Source organism: Rhopilema esculentum, chromosome 2, assembly GCF_057945365.1.
Source record: "Rhopilema esculentum isolate cy_ngs chromosome 2, ASM5794536v1, whole genome shotgun sequence".
NCBI classification, from domain to species: domain Eukaryota; kingdom Metazoa; phylum Cnidaria; class Scyphozoa; order Rhizostomeae; family Rhizostomatidae; genus Rhopilema; species Rhopilema esculentum.
This window is the reverse complement of record NC_142816.1, coordinates 4,529,443-4,551,135: the sequence shown is the minus strand read 5'-3', so window position 1 is coordinate 4,551,135 and position 21,693 is coordinate 4,529,443. Positions and strand designations below refer to the sequence as shown.

General features: G+C 35.8%; 1 protein-coding gene across 2 annotated transcripts; it reads right to left on the bottom strand.

The window, feature by feature from the left end:
• Window positions 1–464: 464 nt before the first annotated feature.
• Window positions 465–19,244, bottom strand: LOC135695485 (lipase maturation factor 2). 2 transcript variants are annotated; one of them, XM_065214592.2, is made up of 20 exons: window positions 18,884–19,244; window positions 18,366–18,416; window positions 17,206–17,322; window positions 16,573–16,766; window positions 16,293–16,321; window positions 15,099–15,351; window positions 14,596–14,669; window positions 13,835–13,913; window positions 12,871–13,003; window positions 11,880–11,993; window positions 10,539–10,778; window positions 9,122–9,227; window positions 7,300–7,399; window positions 6,625–6,740; window positions 6,057–6,132; window positions 4,275–4,329; window positions 3,098–3,332; window positions 2,214–2,325; window positions 781–947; window positions 465–580 (listed from the first exon to the last, which is right to left on the bottom strand). In XM_065214592.2, the coding sequence occupies exons 1-20, from the start codon at window positions 18,984–18,986 to the stop codon at window positions 493–495; spliced, it is 2,442 nt and encodes an 813-aa protein (XP_065070664.1). In that variant the 5' UTR covers window positions 18,987–19,244; the 3' UTR covers window positions 465–492. The 2 variants fall into 2 exon arrangements, with proteins under 2 accessions (XP_065070664.1, XP_065070665.1); XM_065214593.2 differs by lacking the exons at window positions 465–580; window positions 781–947 and having other exon boundaries at window positions 3,084–3,332.
• Window positions 19,245–21,693: the final 2,449 nt, after the last annotated feature.

Genomic DNA, 21,693 nt, shown 5'->3' with positions numbered 1-21,693 from the left:
ATAAAGGTCAAATATGTAAATTAGTTAAAAACGTAGCAAAATTTTTAAGTTCATTTTTCTTTTGAAGACTTGGTGTCTGTTTAGCCTGAAAGCGTACAATTTCTTTAACAAATTTGTTTTACCTGTTAAAATAAAGATTAACAAAGTAAGTTAGAAAGTAACTTCAGAAACGTTAAATTGAAGTATCAGCGTTAGCTTGAACTTTAATACGATATCTCTGAAGGAACTATCTAGGAGGATATATGCCAAAGTCCTTGTTATACTTTGCTGTAAACAATATATGTAATTCAAGTAGGTGTGATCTTTATGCTAAATTTTTGGTGAAGTCGAGATTCACTTGAAATATCGCAGTGCTAGAAAATGTTTTAGCTGAAGTCTGTTGTTCGAGAATTGCTCGTCTGAAAGTTGTTTCACTAAACGTTTTGATTGACTACAATTGAAATAATAACTAATGCTAATTACCAACCTGTTCAAATTGTAGCGCATCCCCTGTTACTTACTATCTGTTTCGCATCTGTGTGCTCCTAAACCTCCAAGAATTGTTTTCAAACCATGTTCGATCTTGTTCATTGCTTTCTTGCTATGAAGAATTGAGATACTTCTCATATTGATTTACGTAGCAATAACAGAGAGCCTGCCTTTCAACTCCTAAGTTTGCGTAGGGTATTTTTAACAATATGCCTATCAGGAAACAGCGAAGAGACTGAAGTTTAACATTATCTAGATACGAAGAAAATTAAAATGGGATCAATCAAGACCAAAGAATGTGATAATACTTACCATCTTGGGGCCCCATGCCTTTTCCACCAATGCTGGAAACTCAATATAAGTAAAAGAAATGCAAACTTGAAGTATATGAGATATTCAGTCCGAGTCACGTGAGCAGCACGTCGCATTGATACGATGAAGTTATGAAAAAAGCCTGTTTTCTGGTCCACTCTATTGTTCTACGATGGAGGAGATTGAACCGCTTAAAAAGTGTCCTGATATAGGAGGGCAAAAAGGCGCAAAATGCTTACAAACTAGCGAAAGCTACAACCCGAATACATCAAATATAATTTATTGCGAAGCCATAGTCCTGCTAGACAAACCACAAGACGAAAAGTCCCGTGAAAAGCTACAGGTGGCGAAAATTGCAGAGGCCGAGATCTGCAGAAAAATTAGAGGTAATGCGTCCATATAAAAGGGCTGCATATGCTAAGCTTGCCAAGTACTATCAAAATAACGGGTTGCGATTGGTCAGTATTCTTGCGATGCAAAACTGCTCACATGAAAAGCTAGCCTCGCAACAGTGTAGATAAACAGAACGACCGTAATGGCTGGGGCGATGACATAAAAAATCAAATGTTACTGAAAACCCCCGCAGAGTTACTTGCTTTAGCTGGAGACATTACCTAAGGGTATAAGTTAAATTAGGGGAAAACTAAATAATGGGAGAGTTCAAATTTGGGTGTTTTTAGTTTACCAGTCGTGAAATATCTAGTAATTTTTGGTAAAAGTTTCGTAATGATTTCATTTGGCTTGAACTCAAAATATGGATTTAGTATACTTGATCTTTCTTTGAGTCTTTAAGCCTGGACATCAAATAGAGATCTTGTATTGAATTTTCAATTTTATGGGATTTAAATGTGGGCTCCAATGAGTAACATTGGATTGTTCTAGATACACGTGCAGCCTCCGTCAAGGGCATACAAACACGAAAGTCGGCTAGGAAAAGTGGGGTTTTAGTTAGACATCTTAAGTTCTATTATTTTATCTTGGTATCATGATGTAAGAGCAACGGCTCATTCGCATCGTCAAGGCATGCTCTTGTCGTCTTGTTTCGGACAACAGAGCTACAATGCCTGCCAAAAGTACTTGGAACACCCACCAATTTACACTGCATTTGATATCTTTCATTCCTTTCATGAAAAAAAATTGCTACTTCCGCCCCCTTCCCCCTCAAACAATGTTGATGATGTAGAGAAATATCATAAAAGAAGCGCAAAAGAAAGTGCTTCCTCAAATCCTAACCCGTTTGATAGTAAACCAACATTGTTCCGTGGGGGAGAGGGGGATGATTGGTTTTGACCTTGGAAATTGATGTCAGTGTTCCAAGACTTTTGGCAGGCATTGTAGTTCTACCGAGAATCGGGAGGCGAAAAAGGAGTTAAATCGAGGGGTTTTAATTAGACTATCTTAGTTTTTGTTATTTTATCTTGATGATATCTTACCCTTATCAGTCCATATCTTCTCAACGTTCGCTTTAATGCAGTGTCATTCTTTGAAACAATAGGCATATACTCGGATACATATTCACGCTTCCACCAGGCTCTTTCATGGCTGCTAAAAAATCAAAACATTTTTAAACTGAAGATCTCTACACAGTAGCGGCACCACGGAGGGAACTGGGAGGAAACGCCCCCCCCCCCCCACAGTTCTCGCCATCTCTACGAATGTCTAGTTACAACTAGTTCGATAGAAATCACATTCAAAAATATACAAAATAGAATTTTAACGCTCTTTCTATACAGTTAATTGGAGGTGCTTCAATTAACATAAGAAGGAAATGTTGTGCGTTTAGCAAAAAAAAATTAACGGCGAGGATCTAGGATTACAAATATGCTAAAATTTTTAAATTGGGATACTTTAGAATCACGTAGAACACATCTTCATCTTCAATCAAAATTTTTGTATTAAATGTTTATAAACAATATCACTTTAAAGCCATTTGAATACTTCGCAATAAAGCTTGATTAAATGAAATTTAATCACGTTTGATAATGTGACAGGGTACGCCTTTTCGGTGCCCCTTAGGCTTTTGTTTTTGGGCACAGATTGCATGATTGTGGAGTTTGTGTTCATTGTAGCAGTGCTCGAGCAAGCATCACATTGTGTCTTGATGACAATTATGATTGTGATGAAAATTAGAATAATAATGGTAGTGATAAAGATGGTGATGATTATTATAATGAAGTCTGATAATACCAATGGAGCAATGGCCGGATCGATGCTGACAATTTCTAATGACAATCTTTATCATTATTACTAATATTAGTTTCATAATCATGATTAAGGATAATAATAATAATAAAAATTCATACAAGATTTTAGTTACCCATGGAACACTGCATCAATAAAGCCAGACTGATTCATTGTGTAATGATATCGGTACAGCACACTTCTGATGTATTTCGGAGGTTTCTCCATGAAGGGATTTGTTGACATCAAATCGAGGACAGCCTTTTCACCATTCAAGAGCTTATAAGTCAGTTGAACAAACCAAGGATTCGACATGTAATCTCCAAGAGAGGCGAACCACATCTGCCAGTCCAAACGAGGTTGATGAGGCACTGCCAAAAAACGGGACGAATATTTCGATCAAATTTTTGTCATCTACGATTATCTAATCCCAAGTCTAAACTAGGACATAGATTAATTATCATGCAAAAATGGCTAATCTCGAGTTAACAGACTATGGAAGATTGTTAAGAATGAAAAACCACAAAATTTTGCATTTTTATGTAAAATCAAGCCCTGTCTCTTTATGAAAATTAACCCCACGGATATGAATTAGGTGCGAAGATGGCTCAGTTGCTAGAGGCGCTGACTATAGACCCAAGGGTCTGTGGTTCGAGTCCCTGACATGACCAAACTTTCACCCAGAGAGGGGAGAGTCGCCAGCTCTCTGTAATTCCAGGCGTAGGGATCACGAGGTGTGGTAACATCAAGACGAAGGACCAGGACACTGCTCGATAAGCATAGCTTCTCAGTGTCCTGAAACTACCTTCGGATGCTAGGTAGCAACAAATAAAATTATCAAAAAGGTGTATTAGATAATCATAAAGCAAACTTAACCTGGAAGATTCGTTATATATCAATATGATTGAGGGATTAGCGTATTGGTGTCGGACACAAGGCAGTGACGTAACGCAGTTTAGGGCACCTTAATTAGAGAACTAAGGACCCCCGACCAAATGGGCCCCAAAGTTGATTTTATATCTATGTTTGCAAGACTTCGCTCAAGTTCATTTTATTTCGAAAAGCTTAAAAACTCAGCTTCCTCCAAGCTAATTGGAAACATTATCATTTCACAATTGTGTTTGACATGCCTTACACCCTTAGATGAGACTTTCTGTAAGTAGGGGCCTGGTCTTGCTATTTCCTAAGGGCCCTAGTTACCTTCGCTACGCAAGTTATATGAGGACGGAAATTAACGAGACTTAATCTGAACGGAATTTCTCAACCCGAGCATCCACATTTCTGGACATAAAAGCAAAGGAGTGAGCACTTACCATTATAAGGTGGAGCAAAAAAAAGGTTTCCAGGCTTATATATAAAATTGTATTCCTACAAAAAATGAGTATATGATTATTTGAGTAAATGGTTAGAAACTGAGACATCTAGCAGAAGTCTTTGGGACCATATGTAGAAAAATTATATTCTTGCTAAAGCAACCTTTTTTACTGCAACATTATAAAAAATTCCTTTTAGAACACTTTATAACCCTTTAGAATTGTCTATCTACATAAACATGAACAATTGCGTAGACAGAAGGAGCTCATTTTCACCTTAGGACTCCACTGGTAACATTTTCGATAGGCAAGCGGCACTGACTGGGCAACCTGAACAGTCAGTGCTCGCGTTTCTGATTAGGTTATTAGATTATGTTTATCCACAACTGGGTATATGTATTTGCTAGCTTAGAGCTTTCGATCTGTTTTATGACGTTTAATGCTTTGAAAAGTGTCAGACAAAAGGCTTTAGCGTGTTTCAAAATATTTGTTTTTTTTCAAAGCCATTTTCAAGTTTTGTGCCACAAAAATATTGTTTACAAATTTCCCAATATTAGTTTACAATCATTATTTCAAGAAAAGCGAAAGTTGTTTTGGTGAGGCACGCTAGCCACTGTTGGCTCAGAAAAGTTAGTTAGTAAACAATATTCTATGTTATCTAAATCTGGTTCCCATGAAATCGTAAAAGTGTCGGCGACGGTCTGCGACAGTCTGCGTCAGTCTGTGTTGGTCTCCCGATTTTATGGGAACACTTTCTTCCGATCGTTACGACTGCGCCGACTGTGAATCACAATGGTCGGGAGAGTTTATCTGAGTGCAACTTTCCCGACTCTTACGACCCTTCCGATCAATAAAAATTTTAATGGGAACACGGGTCGCCGACGTCGCCGATTCACTATTGTTAGAAAAAAATCACTTGGATGTAATTAACCAATCAAAGGAAAATGATTTGGTGAGTTTTTGCTTGCTGTTGTTTTGTTGTCAATTGGAACACTTTTTATTTGATCGTTATGGAAGATGGACGAAGGGATCGGTTACACACTTACGATTTTATAGGGAACCAGGCTTGATGGATGAAAAAGGACGAAATAAAAACAAACTAAGTCTTTCAGAAAAATTGGGAAATTTATAAAATTAGTTGTTGGCACTGGGCAATTATTAGTCGACATTCAAATCCATTGTAAATGCAATGATAAATTAACCGCGAATTCAAGCTAATGACAAAAATAAGGATCCAGCCTTAAGGAGCTGACTTTCTTCAAGAAAAAATCATATATTTCTCCATGGAAACCTATTTTTTGATAACATTTGAATCTTATTATATCAACCTCGTAGTAACAGTATCATTCAAAAATGAAGGAGGGTTTTCCAAACTGACTTTTCCAGAAACGTTTAGAGCTTGTAAACAAAAAAAGTATTAAAGCCAAGTGCTTATTTTCTCTTGATATTAAAACAGCATTATGCAGCTATTTTGTTAGGCCTAGACAAAGTTGGATATAGTTATTTTAACATTTGCTGCTAGAGAAAAGCAAGTTAAGATAGATGAGTGCCTGAAATAACTATGAAGGAGGCATTTCTATTTCACATAAAGGGCGTGGTTTAAGGGTACTCAGCGCAACAACTTTACCTTGCCCCTAGAACTATAGCCATAGGCAATTTTTTCTTGAGTTGCAAGGCGTAAGACTAACTGTCTATTATCGCCCTTAAAAGTTATAAACACGCATAAAATACAGAGAATAATCTTCTCAATTACAGCAAAAAGGAATTCATAACGGGTGATACCTTCCAAGTAGTGTTTTGATCCAGAGAATCTCCTCCCATGATTACAACTTCAGGACGACCTCCTATTCCAGTCATACTAATTTACAAAAAAAAATCGTCACAAACTTCGTGAATCCCTAAAAAGTGTATTTATCAGATATAATAATAAATAGTGGATATAATATTAACTTGATGAATTCAATGAAACCACCAGTTTTAATGTAAGCATTGTAAGTTTCAGCAGGAACGGATGTTAGAGACCATGGTAAGGGGTGGGGTATTAGAGTTTGATTGGATTCTGGCGCAACACCATTCAGGTGCTAAAAAAATGATGGATATGCCATCTCTTATGTATTCTATTATGTAAAGAAGATAAATAAAGTAAAAACTTGGCGTCATTTAATTAATACTGACTAGCTAAAAAAATTTCACCGAATCATAGCAAAATTCACCAAATGACACAAAAATATTGGGAGAGGGCGTCTCACCCCGGTAAGCCCATCCACGGTAAGCCCGTCCCTTTCAGTGTGGCTTTTGCAACTGATGAGACTAAACTGCAAGTAATAGCAAAGCAAGAGGACACACCTACCTTCGAAACAACCCGTATGAATTGAATGTCTTGTATTTTTCCAAAAATTTGTGCTGTCTTATGAAAATCTTTGGTATTCTGTTCCTTGATCTAAGGTCGAGCTCAGTCAGTGGCACCTATAAAATCATTATTGGTCTCGTTAATTCAAATTTAGATCAAGGACTAAAATCAAGATCCTAGTTTTACAAATTTTAATTACCATCCAGAATTCAAGATCCAGTTACGAGACTTCAAAATTCAATATCCAAAAATGAAAATCTCATCTTTCAACATGCTTATTCGAAATTTAGGAGGCTTCCTACAAAAATTGATTTCCTACCAAATCGTAAAATCTCCTTGTCCTTGATTTTTTGTAAAGGCTATAAAATGTTTCTGGGTGTAGAACAACTAGATTAAAAGCATTCTAGTGGTTTTAAAGATTTTATGTTTTGTGGGCTAACATTGTCATCTGCGTATGTGATAAAGGGGCTGGGATGGTTGCAGGCCCCCAATCAGGCAAAATAATCGCATTCAGGCTCACTTCGGGTGGTTCTATCACTATGAAGCAATAATATTTAGGCAAGATCCATACTAAGCCCCACCCTCCCTCCTATAAAGGCGTAGCATCTGCTAGGTCTATGGACATTGTGGACAGTAACATTTGATACATATCAACCTATATAGGACTTTACCAACCAATGTTATGCCAAAAATCCAGACAGCGAAACTCCCAAATACGATTGTTTGTAGTAGTGAGATTACTTTCAATTTGATACTGTAGTCTTTAAGAAGGCACCTTCAAAAAGAACAAAGTTATTGAGTGATGAATCTTCCACACTCGAAAAGTGGTGGTGTGGAGTTGCTCCTACCCTAGTTCCAGAGTCTCTAGAAGAGGTTACCGAGAATGAAAAGTGCAGGAGTGTGCAGAGGAGTAAAGAAAAAGGGACGAGAGACTGAAATCACCTGGTCCAAGAAAGAAAAGTTACACGAAGCAGTACTTTTATCATAACATAACAAAGATTTATTGTAAAGCTGGAAAATAGACAACAAGTGACCATGGCAGTGATCAGAAGCTGGAAAAAAAGACCATGGCAGATTATGTCTTTTTGCTTGGACACTGCCCATTTGTTGCCAAAAAATAATAGGTAACAAAAGGGCACTAAAAGTGGCACAGGCCAACACAGAGTGGCACAGCAGATGAAAGATACCCAGGTGCCAAGTTGAAAGGAGCCCCACAATGTTATAGCAAAGTCTCTAATAACGACAATAACAACAATAATCACTGTTTTAATGACGTCATCACGGGCACCATCTTTATTTTTGCCAAAGGTCCAAGGAAAGCTCTTGAAGGTCTCGGTGGGTCAGGAAGAGCATAAAAGATTTGAGCCTACATTACAAGATTGTTTAGCAAAAAATCCTGCTACAAAAAATTTAGCTGTTGGAAAGAAATAGATAAAGTACACCAAAACCGGGATTTCATGAAAAAAATCTTCAGATCTAATCAATCTTTATATGATCTGACAACTGAAACATTTTCTAGTAACAAATCAAATTCAGCAAAGTATGGAACGGAAATGGTTTCATATAGCAGCAGTCAGATTTGGAATAAGATCCTCCTTGAAAAAAGATATGCAAACAATGTAGACAAGGGTGTCCAACATACGGCCCACGGGCCAGATGTGGCCCTCAAAGGCATATTCTGTGGCCCTTGCTAAGGCGATAATTTTTTAGTAATTTTACCCCTGCACTATGTCTAGTTAGTGCCATCCCCGCCAAAATTGTTAAAATTTGCTATTAGTGATACTTGTCATAATAATGCAAACCTAATTGATCTTAAAACAAATGTTTTCTCTTATGAAGCTGATCAAGTAAATTTGAAGTTTATTGACGAACATAACATGACATTTACAAACTGAAACCTATATCTAGCTTTGGATAACGCGATTAAAAAGGCAACGGGAAATCCCCTAATTGGGTTTTTGGGAGGCAGAAAAACTGAAATGAAAATTTCAAATAAGTTACACACAAGCAAAATCTATTTTTACTATATTGTTATTGAAGTAATGACGTCATAGTTTTTTTAACTTTTTTGAAGTTGGACCAACCGAAAGGTATTTCATAATGCAATTTTCGATTTCGTAAATTTAGAGGTATTTCATAATGCCCTATCAGGAAATGCGATTCACAAGTTTCAGAATATAAATCAACGACGTCATCACTCAAGAACTCTAAAGAATGAGTACAGTCGAATCTCTATACATAGGGCCTTCAAGACAGTACGACTTGGGCACGACTTTTGCTTAAATAAAATAGGAAAATCCAATGGGAATGGAAAATCAGCTCGGCCTAACGAAAGTCCTCTGCTGGGGAACAATTTAACGGAATTCAACTGTATTTTCAAGTAGGGGGGGGGGTCTGACCTCAAATTTACGTAACTATACAAAAATGGAAAAATGGGTTCCCCACTGCTCAAAACAAAAGCAAGGCGGACGGTTAAAAAAAATATTGCTCAACAAACCGTAATGCTGAAGAAATGATCTGCATAATCAAACATACGAAAGGAACAATGATTGCAACAGAGAGAAGTGACGTCAGCGTCTTGGTAAACCACGCTGGTGTGAATTCTAGAAGAGAAAAAGCTTTCAGATACTGTGACGATTCAGGCTCTACAGAAGCACAGTGGCTAGGGGTCGGGGTATAGCCCCCCCCACCCTCACATAGTTCAAGGCACCGGATCATTAGCCACTTCACTAACCCAAAAAAAATCTCACTGCAATTCGGTTGCAGGAGAAACTTACTAAGGTTAACTGAATTTATCATTCTGTGTTATGGGATTTTTAAAGACAGTGTTTAACGATAAATTTTATATGGAAAGTTAAAATGTTTCTAAGATAACTAGAGTATCAGAACAAAACAATTTCTTTGCCTCAATCGTCGGTTTTTCGTAAATAAAACTTGCCTAAAAAGTACGTGAGGCTTAAACAGAAAATAATTTTAGCATTATAAAATTAGAAAAGATACTATAAATTAAGGTTTTCATATGAATAATGCAGAATTTAAGATGACGGCTTTTGGGAAAATTTTCAATAGATAATTAAATAATAATGAACAATAAAAGAATTAAATAATAACAGCACTGTCAGACAGCATCGTTAATGTATCAATATCTATTAGAGTTCAATGTGTCGATTGACCCCCCCCCCACTCCTAATTTATACTGCCTATTTACCCTTAGAGTTGCACGTCAAACAAACCCCACTTATCCTAAATCACATTACAAAAAATTCAAACAAATGGAAAATTGAATGATTTAAAAATATATGTAAATATTTCGGAAAGTTCCCCAGATTCTGCGTATTTTGTCAGAATTTCAACTTCCTTGACGAACCTTCCCCACACATCTATATCAATTTTTCAAGGCCTCCGACAAAGGAGGGGGTGCGAGGGCCATAGCCCCGACACTTTTTTACAAAACAATAGATCTTTTTTCAAAATCCTTTGCTATGATTGTTAATTTTTTCTCTTGGCCCCTCCACTTTCCAATCTGCGTCGGAGCCCATGTTTACGCAGTAAATTTGAAATGTAACTGGATTAAAGATTAAAGCATAACTGAACATAGAGGCTAGAATGATATGTTACATGGTCTGCCAACAATATTTTGAATAACTTATCATTACCTTGTCTTATTACATTGTCATTTATATCAAGTATAAACGTATGTTAATCACGAAAGAGAACAGTTTCTGTACGAGCATCACGTGAAGATAAATTTCGGTGGTGACATGAATTCCCATTGGGTGAATTATACAATAGGGTATTGTTAAATTTCCAAATCGGCAACGGGGGACTTTGTTAATTGGCTTTACAAGGGCCTAAGGGTTGCCATTTATCGTGCAACTGAAGAATACAAAAATAAACTGAGTAAGCTTACATACTTATCTCTGTGTACAGGAACTCATGCTTTTCGAACCGTAAACCAAAATAAACAACTGCAACCACAAACAGGCAAATAACCGTTCCAAGAAATAAAATTGCTACGATTACACTTCTCAGAATTCCAAACGGTCTACTTTCCAGCATATCTTGGAGTTTTAAGATCGTTTTCGGATTAACTTCGGTCTTTAGCCAAGTAAATAGCCGTCTTCGACATAGCAACCAAGTACTGGATACATGCACTGTAAAATGCTAATTGAAATCAGTGTATGCAAACGATGATATGTTCTTGGATGCAAATATAAAACCTCTGATGAAAACAAATTTGCCACAAAAAGGAAACATAAACAACAAGCAGAAATTCCCAAAGTGTCATTTATGCATACGATAAAACATACTAATGACATCAAATAAGCCCCTTTTCTAAAACATGGTATCCCTTTTGATCGGTAAAAATATCTCAGTATAGTACTTCTTCACGTGAGATATTGCACAGGGTACATTAGAATATAAATTGGATACAAATTTTCATGTTTATACTCTGAAGAGTAGCATGCTATTCTCCTGCTCATTCGTGCTTTTTTCAAATTTTGAGGTATCAAAAACGAAAATCCGGACATTTGGTACTTTTCACATTTTATAGTAGTATGATGACTTAAATTGTAGTAGAAATTACAAAGAAATGGACATTTTTGTTTTTCAAAACAATGTGAAAGGTTGCAGGCTCGAGCACAGTTAAGTTTACTTTATGTGGATGATTTGCTGCTCGTCTCCTGTCCTTCTTACCAGTCATAAATTCATACCCAGTTGCAACACTGGATAGACTTAAGGCAGCAAGGAAAGGAACTGACTTTACTACCCTAAGTTATTTCCTTGCAAAATAAACTTTCTTTGGGACTTATTATGGAACATACGGTATGTTTCCAAAAACGAAGCAATATACTGATAAACAGATAATGGACAGCGTCAAAAAGTGTTCGTCTTTTTTTAGGCCAATGAACCAAGTTTCAAAACCTTCCTCGTTAAAGTAATGATAATAAAGAGTTTTATGTATAGTTCCTTAAAGGCATTCAGCAGATAGTAAAATGGCTTAGGTCACCTGTCAATCATCGATTGGCCAATCAGTGAGCGTGATACCACTCGCGCGCTTTTTGATTGGCTAACACTGTCGATAGCCTTTAAACTATTTTATACGGCTGACCTTCTTCGTGGTCGTCGGCAAATTTTCTGGACTCTTGGTATGGAACGACTTAGAGGAAAATATGGGACAAATATATAAATATATATGACCTAGTGTATGAAACTTTTTTAAGCAAGGGTGGAATTTAAGCTAGATATCTTACTTTTAAGAGCATTGGCATTAGACGTTTTATCATCATCGGTTGCGACTTGTCCAAGAGCTTCAGCTGCTTTTTCTTTTTCAGCGTTCTTCTTTCTTTCAAACGCGGCTCTTACAGCTAAAGTGAACAATTCTGATTCATTACTTTCAGAGGCCGAAATTCATTTTTCAGATGGGGGGGGGGGGGGACTTCCAAAAGCAAGCAACTTTGCCGTGTTCTAACTGACAATTTAGCAAAAGCTGGAGCTTTCGTCTCCCAACCAGCCCCGCAGTTTCCGCCCCAGAAAACTTTGAAGGCAAGAGACTTCGAGCTTTGATCTATCTCAATTTACTTAAAAGTGCTAACTTTTAAAAACAACAATAGATTGATTGAATAACGTGTTGAGTTTCCAGAAGAATGTTTTGCAGTAAACCGGTATGGTGCTCAAATGATAAAATCTTAGCATAGGTAGAATCCTCCGAAAATTTTTAGTCCATAAAATTTTAGTAACAGGATTCATTATGAGAAAAAGATACTTTCGGTCTAAAGGCCTGGCCAAACGAATTAAACGTCCGTAAAAAATCGAAAAAATTGCTGGACGATGTTTTATGACCTGCCCAAAAGAATCAAACAATTGCCAAAAGTCAAATTGAATGGCAAAACATCTGTGACGGTCAAGCGCTGCCACACAGCTTCCAACGGTGACTGCCTTCCTTTTACCGAAATTAAACCTTGGCAAATGTTTGAACAGGTGGTCTAACGAATACAATACTGTTGTCAAGAAATGAAGGCAAGAAAGATGCTTTAAAAAATGTCTGTTGGAAATCAAACACATGGTTTAAATGTCGATATTTTATTGGTTTCACCAGGGCATAAAAGTTGGAAGACTAACTAATAATTGAATTATCATCAAAGTAATGAAGACAGCTACAAAAAATTGATTTGCAAGAAAATAACGGCAATGCCTACAATAAAATTAACAACCTACAATAACAATATAAAAGGAAATACATACATTGATAAATTTTGTTCCAATCTGTACTAGAAGTCAGAAACTTATCATCCAGTAAAGAGAGACAAAGGGTCATTGTAGATAAATTGAAGAAATTATAGTTGCCAGTGAGAAGAATCATGAATTGCAGCAGTACCTGAAAATAAAGTAAAAATTTGAAAATGGCTTTGAAACAAGCAAACATTTTACAACATACTAAAAGCTTTTTCGTCTGACTCTACTCAGAGCATAAAACGTCAGAATCAGGGTCCGAAAGAACACGATGAAAAATATAAATATATACAGCACAAGACCGGTATAGTTGACCAATCAGTGCCGCGAGCCTAAAGAAAAAATTACCACTGGAGTCCAAAGTAAAAATTCCAAAAAAATTACCAAAGTAAATCTTCATAAAAGGCTCTAAAGAGTTTTGAGGAAAAAGGAAGTAGAGTTTATCTTCTTTGTTGTAGTGTTTAGTATTGTACAGTATTTACGAGGTATTTTTCAATATTGTGCAGCATTTAAAGTCAGTTGCGAATTAAGGGGGCAAGTAGGGCAGTTGCCCCTCCATCACCGAGCAAGTCTGGCGCCCCTTTTTAGAAACAGGTTGGCACAATTATTGTGAAAATTTCCTTAGAAAGTGAATAGAGAGCCTTCTGTCAGTAGTTAGGGTCTGAAATTCTTATATACAGCGTACTATCGTCACCAATTTCTGAAAATTTTCAGCGCCATCACTACCAACTGCCCTTCCTTCAAATTTGCTCTGAATCCATAACGTACCGTACTGTACTGTACTATGCTGTACTCTACGTTACTCTACTTTAGTCTACTGCACTCCATTTTACTCTATTGAACTTTACTATACTCTACTGTGCTCTATTGTACTGTGCTCTATTGTACTGTGCCCTTCTGTTCTGTTACAAAGTCTACTATTGCAACGTCCTTGACAAAAATGACATTTTTGGTGCTATCAAATGAGGGCTCTCACCTCCGAACAGAATGCGAATAGTCGTATCGACCTTACTGGTGCAAAAAATAGGAATGGAATCACGATTTCAATCAGATATCTGCGCAAAAAAACAAAAGTATGCAAAATTAAAAGCAGGACAGATACAGAAAGAATCAAAAAATAACAAATAGTACCTTATTTTTGAACAATATGCAGTAAGATTAGACAGCAAATTTTATGATAATATATGATCATCATTTTTTAACGAAAGTCTAAATGGAAAAGAACGCAAAAATAATTTAAGAAGCTTGTTCTAATACACAGTGAAAATATCTCGGTGGAAATATCGTGTGATTTGCTTTTGATTTGCTAAAGATCCACAAAACTTAACAAACGTAAGTAAGCCTAATTTGGACCCATCATTCCACACATGTCTGCAAAAATGTGACCCATAATTCCACAAAGATTGGGTAAATATCATGATCTGTATGGCACCTTCCCCTAACTAAAACTTCACTTCTTTTCATATTAGGTGCCTTATCTCCGTTCAAAATTGCTAACTCACAGTGCCAATTTCTCTTTCTCTGTATTTAGAAATCTGTTTGCATAGAGAGAAAAAATTCATGTCTCTTTTACAAGTGTCCAAATATTTAGCTCAAAAACTAGCTGGGTACACTTCCAAAATGGAGCGCTGTTAGGTTACTAGAAGTTAAGAGCGTTCAAAAATATCCTTGCCAATGACACCGTCTTCTCCAATTTTCAATGCACTTGTAAAGCAACGCAGCTGTAATAATACGTACGTGAAAACTACACACAGTCGATGAAAAGAATCCGGAAGCTTTTGCATGTACCATGCAAGAGGTGTCGGAATACACTGAAAGAAAAATCAATTGATAGGTTCTGCAAACAAAATCTGAAGAGGTAGAAACAAATTTTAAGTGGTAAATGCAAGAGTGCGAGTTGTTGGTTGATTTGTTGACTGGAAGGTGCAACGCTTATTAAAGCTTTTCGTTTGGGTGTTTAGCATTGAATTGGTTGTTACAGTGAGGTAAAGGAGTGGGGTGGCATGGCCACTGGGAAAAAAAATTCAATGTAAAAAGGAGGGGCTTTTTGCCATGCACAGGTGCTTTGTCGGCCAATTTCCCAGACTTGTTAGCCAACAAAGAACGGCTACCTACTTTGTGGCAAATGGGACCTGAGCAACCCCTCCCATTTAGCAAAGCAGCTAGCGAAGACCCTGTATTAGCCCCCTGTTTGCATCAGGATTTGTTGAGGCAAATACATGTTCTAAAGCAGATAATACCTGTGATTCATAGTGCCAGTTCAAAGCAGTTAATTTCCACCATGTTTCGTCCATCCAAAGTAACTTAACGATGCCAGATGCAAACATGAGTCGAAATAGGAGCCATCTTACAAGCCAAAATGTTATGAGATCATGTTCTCTTTGGACGTGAACTTCAATTCTCGTACATTTTAATAAATTCCATGGACCATTGTAAAAAGTCCAAGGAGAAACCAAAGCAGCAAAAAATGCCATTTCTAGCAAAAGGTTGTCCCTGTGGGTAAAGAAATAATTCATTTTCAAACCTCCACAGCAGGACCTGCATGTCTGATCCTCTCTTCATTTCAAAACATAGTAAATGCAAACAGAATTCACTGATTCGAAGGACAAAAGAAAATATAAAATGCATCTTCAGAATCAAACTTTAGTTGAGGCACATAACAATACACTCACATCAACACTAGCACAGACAACACTTTTCTAAGGGGTGGCATAAGATACAAGAAAGAGATATTATGTTGTCAAAAAGCTCAATATAATTTTCAGAAATTCAAAAATAATTATTAACAATACAAAAAACCAATGTAACAAATAGACCCCTGAGGAAGAAATCAAAGTAAATTGATTGATATTCTTCAAAGAGTTCTTCTTGAAAGCTAAAAACTGAGGTATTTAAGTCTCTAGACACAAATATTTTTCAGAAAGGTTTGAGTCATTTAGCCTCCAAAAGTTATGGCACACTAAAGGGGAAAGTCTTAGATGACAATCTTTTACATCTTTTTTCATACAGCTGTACAACAAATGAAAAAAATTTTATGATAAAAATATCTTCCACCAATTCATATGAAACTATTTCTATGAAAATAAATAATAAAAGGGCTGTCGAACTAGAAACATTACAAAAATCTAAATCTGTTTTTAAAATTATTCAGCAAAACAGGGAACTTATTCTAGAGGCAGACTTATTCAAAACTCGTTACAAAGGAGATATTGTTAAAAGATTTGTAATTAAAAAAGGTGTTTCTTTGAGGGAAGGAATAACTCCAATTGTAGTTCAGGTTTTTGAAAAAATATTGTCATAAAACATACAGACTCATAAAACTTATACTTGAACTCGAAGAAGACAGAATTTTCCAGCACAGACCCCCTTTGTAAAATTTTTTAGCATAATCAAGATTGTTGGTTTGGTACATTAACAATGAAAAGCAAACTCACCACTGGTAATAAAGGAAGATTTGTCCAACCTGAGAAATTGAATTGTTATTAAAAAAATGAAAACTAAATTTTTTAAGTTGAAAAAGACTTTTTAGAGTTACCTACAAATCAGCATTTTTATTCCTTATCGGCATTTGCTTATAGACCATAAGAGCATAACTTTATATCTCAAAAAAATTTCTAGACCATTTAATAAACCATTTAATTAAAGTTTAAATGAACATTTTCATAAAGCAAACCAAGGAAATATGGAGTGGCTTAAATGTAATGGAAAATTTACCTGGACAAGCGAAAAATAAAGAATCCATAAGAAAATGTAATTCAAGCAATCTCTATTTGGTCTTGACAATAGCATGTAAAATGATAACAAAATTCCTAACAGGCAGAGAAATTCCATTCCAGTTTCTGTAGACAATCCAAGATATGGTGTATGCCATAACAGTGTGGGGAATGCCATATATGTCTGGAAACTAGCTAAAATTTTAAAAATGAGAAGTAATTATGTGATGAAAGGCTAGAAAATAGACAAAAATGCATTATTATATACAATCCTGCTAGGCTTAAAGCTTTGAATACATGATTCCCATTAAAAAATTTTAATTATTCACAAAATTATATGCATAAAAGTTAACAAATGTAAATTGGCATTTTGTGCACAAACAAAGAAATATGTGAATGTTTCAAACACTGGCATAGCAACTGGATATTTGTTGAAAGTTTCATCCCTCAAAGAGGCATTGCCTAGTGTATTACTTTCTCGATACAATATAACTTTCAGCTCTGTCATAAGAATTAAAATGAAAACAGTTTTGCATAGCATGAAGCAGGCAGTAAAACAAATTTTAAGGATTTGAAGAGCTTTCTGATTAGCAAAATATGCAAGATACAGACAACAAGAATCAAGGAGTCTTACATTTGCAGGCATTGCAACTTTTAGCACAGTTTTCTAGCATCCACTCAGAATTTTCAAAACATTGGCTTTGTTTTGACCAGTTACTGCATCTTCTGTCATTATCATGACACAATGACTCTAAATAGATCCATTAAAAAGTTTGAGACTATATTCACAAAAAGGGCTGAGAAGAGGGCAGAACAAGCCTTCTTCAGAGAGAATTTTAATAATTCCTGCAACCACATAGTATGCACTCTGATCAGGTAAATCTATTTTCTGTTATCAATTAACTGATGTGGATAAGAAACTTTCAATTTGTATTCAGCCTGGGGCCTCTGTTCTTATAAATCATTTTCTTTAATCCAAAGAAAAGCCCTCTTTCCTTTGCTAAGAAATGATTTATGTTGTTATTTTAGAATTTCAGCTCCTCTGATCCAGATTACTTAGACTTACCAGTACTTAGTCTCATTTAGTTTGATGTTTCAGTAAAAATATGGAAAAAGTTGGGTAAGCTCCTAATAAAATGGCAGGATGTCCATTTTAATTTAGATAAACACTCAATATTAACCAATTAAATAGAAGGAATGTTGGACCCAATGCATGGCACCCCAGGTTATTTTGTTCACAATTTCAGACCCTGTTGATTATATCTGATTGATTATATCCTTCATCTGAAAACATTTGAATTTTTCTTAAGGAATTGAAATGGAAATTTCAAAAAAATATAAAAGAATCGTTGCAAATTTCAGTGCAAGTTTTCAAATATTGGCCTAAGACAGCAATAAAGGCCAACTTCCTAACTAACATTGATTTCTTCTTATTAAATTCAACACATTAAAAAATGGTATGAAACGTCCCCACTATTAAACCCTATTTTAAATTAAAAAACTATCTTACACCTAATATATTTTAATCAAGGACTCAGAAAAATATCTGAGTTGCACTTCATGAGCAAATTAGAAAATCGCACCAGAGAAAGCTCTTTAAATGACAGACATCAAATTAACTTATCCATAACTCCTAGTTATTCTCTACAATTGCCCAATATTCCAAATGGATAGAATTTATACAATACAATCGCTCTGAAATCAGATTCTTTCATTTTAAAGCCAGTTATGAGACAATTGTATATAAATCAAAGATTCAATGAAATTTGAATGAACATTGAAATTTACACTTACTGTCCTCAAGAATGTATGATGCAGGATACAGACCATCTTTCCCATACAACCCTTTGAGCAACCAAAGAAAAAAGTAAATAAAAATTGGGTATAACAAAAAAACTAAGCCTTTATTATGATCAATAAACAAACATAACTCTGTTAAATGATGCAATATAATTTATGTAGAGGTATAGTTTTTAAGAAATTGTATGAGATTGTGTAGAGAAAATAGCAATATTGCTATCAATATAATATTGTCTTGTGAGAACACTACCCTGGCTTAAGAGGTTTCAGTTTCAGTATCATATTTTAAAAGTTCCACTACATATAAACAATATATCAGTTACATTAATACAATACTACCTACAATGCAAAATAAAACAAACCTAAAACAGAGCAAATTAAAAAATAATAGCATTATATATCAAATTGTATGAAGGGGAACTTCTTAAGGAGGTACTCTCTCAGTAGCTGGGCTAAGATGAAACACCCCCAAGGAGAGGCTCACAATTTTTGAATATTTCTGATTTAGATACCTGGGATCTGCGTGTACAAAGAAGTAAATGCACACAGAAATAAAGCTGCAACAGACCATAGAAAGACCTGTATCACCCGAGAATGATCCACCTCTTTAATCATCTTGTAGGATTATAAAACCAGCACAATTTGATGATAGGCCTAAACTTGACGATAGCCATTTCAGAAGATAAATATTTCATGCTATAATAAAACTTCTTCCTCTATCCTTAGTAGCCGATGACTTGCCATCTTCATGACTTGCTAATTTGCGGGACACAAATTAATTGTTTATTTTCGGGTATTTTCCACTATAACACTTGCATGTGATGTAAAAGGTTACCAATGTCTGTTTTAATTATTTACGACTCGAACTGCGCGGAAAATTTGAATTTCTCTCCTTCGCAGTAACTGGCGGGAATGAAACAACATTCGCACAACCTTTTTTTATAATATAAGAACAGGCAACGCGGAGCAGTGGGGCCGGGGGTCTTTAGCCCCCAAATTTTGCAAAAAATGCAAAAAATTAAAAAGTGAACAGCCAGTAAAGCCCCTTTTTATTCTATAAGCCAATAAATTGAACTTCAGGCAGGCTTTGAATTAAAAAGTTCATATATTTTCGAAAATCTTTTAAAAATTTTTTCGAAGGCATCAGATCTAAAAGGCTTCTGCTCTCAAAGGCTGGATCTTAAGACCCATTAACCGCTCAGCATTTCCGTAAAAATTGAAAGCATAAAAATTGAGGGTGAACTTCAATATCACCATATACCTGCAGGTCTCCACAATGCCCGTGAAGCAATTCTGGTGCCCTACCCTGAGTTTTGCATGTCAAAGCTCAAGTTTGTGTATAAAACGGCAAGTTAACTTAAAGAGAACTGTATTATTTGTCATTCGTTGTTTACAGATGCAGAATGAAAACTTAATAGAAATGACAAAAACTGATGACTCAAATGACAAAAGGAGGATGTCATGAACACTACAGATAGAAAAACAATACAGTTAACAAAGATTTCATCGAAGCAGTTACGGATTTCAGCGGCAAGGAATGGGGGGGGGGGGGGCTGTCAGGTTATGATTCGATTTTGGTGCTAAAACCTTGAGGTGATTTAAAATTGATGGAAACACCCGTATGAAAAATTTAAGTTTCTGGCTTCAAGGAAAAGAATATGCAAAGGTAAATAATTTAATTTGCTGTGCATTTGTGACCACCAAAAAGTGCATTTTTCCGAAACAAAACAAAATTCATCAAAGGGCACAAAAATACTGGAGAACTGTTGCAATCCTACACCCCCAGTAATCCGTCCCTGCACTGAAGGAGCCACAAATCAAAACTTCAATCTTTCCAAAATTACAATACGAGCGCCACGAACGTCCTTCTGTTCCAAATGTTAATTTTCTGTCAGATAATATACAGTTAACTCACCAGTTGTTGCGAATTTTGCGAATTCGAGGCGTGTTCGGAATATTTCATATTGTTTGAAACAAGTGGAGAAAATATGTAAGATTTTCAGCTTACGCCGTAAAACTTTAAAATCAACAAAGATACGCGAGAATTATCTAATATATTCTTTTCTTATTTAAAGGATTCGGGAAATAAAACAAGATTTTTGGAGCAGGCAAGTAAAAGAAAGCAGTCACTGCACAGAATGGCTAAACAATCTTTTTTGACGGTAATGGTGTATTATAAAAATGTCATAAACATAAGCTCAATATCTTTGGAATGTTAACAAAAATTGAAAGTAAAGTACAAGAAAAAAGGAATCCTTTTTATAAGAAACTAAGCTTTGGTTTGTAGCCATAGCAAACTTAAAACTAGATCAAATATATTTTTAAAAAATAGAGGCCAGCTGTCTAGAATCAGACATGAAGTCATAGCTATGAGAAACCGAACCCTGGGATGACTAAAAAATCTAAAAGCCATACCATCTGCTCGAAAATAGTTTGTTTGAGGATGGTGTGGAAATTATTCCTTTTGAGGATTAGGTACTTATTTCCTTTTGAAATAATTAACATAGATAGAAATTGAAAATGATTTAAGGAGAAATAGAGGTTGGATACATGGGGATAAGAAGAGAGCTAAGCATGCTGTAGACTGCAAAGAAAAAATGGAAAGAATGAGAGAAAGGATCAGAGGGGAGTGGCTAGTGAAACAAGAAAAGGAAGAAATGTTTAAAAGGTGCCAGAATGGACAGAAAGTATATAGAACTAAGACGAGAAATGAATCAAGAAAAAGAAAAATGAATTAATAAGTAAAATAGAATTGTAAATACATATTTGATTTGTTTAGGGAGGGTTGCCCTTCGATAGAAGTTGTTTTTCAAGGGGTCTTCCAATAAAAACTAATTACAATATATAATTAAGATACTAGAAAATAAAATGCCATAATATTGAAAACCTATTTACAATTACATGGTATTATACAGTATAAAAGGAACTAGTCAACCCTGTATTGAATTTTTGAAACCACCCAGGGAGGATGCCGTCTTGGACTCAGCAGGAAGGCTGTTCCATAATTTAGCTCCCCGGAAAGAAAAGCATTTTTGTCCTTTTTCCGTCCTTTTCTTGGGCAACCTTAAATCAGTCTCAGTGTTCCGGAGGCCACGCCTTTTTTATCAACAGAAAACGCTCTTTTACTGCGAATTTTACCCGAAGGAATGCCAATGACTAACTTTTTGTTATGTAAAGGCAATTTGAAAATCATAGGATTACATCGCAAAAAGTACATTACACCTGCCCCAACATTTTCTCGTCGAATTTATACGAAATACTAAATTGTTCCCGACGAGAATTGGGGGGACGTGTCCCCCCCTTCGCGGCGTTGCTGCTGGGT

What these genes read in the sequence shown, in the direction of transcription:
- LOC135695485 (XM_065214592.2), bottom strand. Translation starts at nt 18,986, where the DNA reads ATGATTAAAGAGGTGGATCATTCTCGGGTGATACAGGTCTTTCTATGG. An exon ending in ATCATTTCTTCAGCATTACG is followed by an intron (nt 7,400 to 9,121) that starts GTTTGTTGAGCA and finishes TTCTTTTTGAAG; the next exon opens with GTGCCTTCTTAAAGACTACA. An exon ending in GGATTTTTGGCATAACATTG is followed by an intron (nt 6,741 to 7,299) that starts GTTGGTAAAGTC and finishes ATGATTTTATAG; the next exon opens with GTGCCACTGACTGAGCTCGA.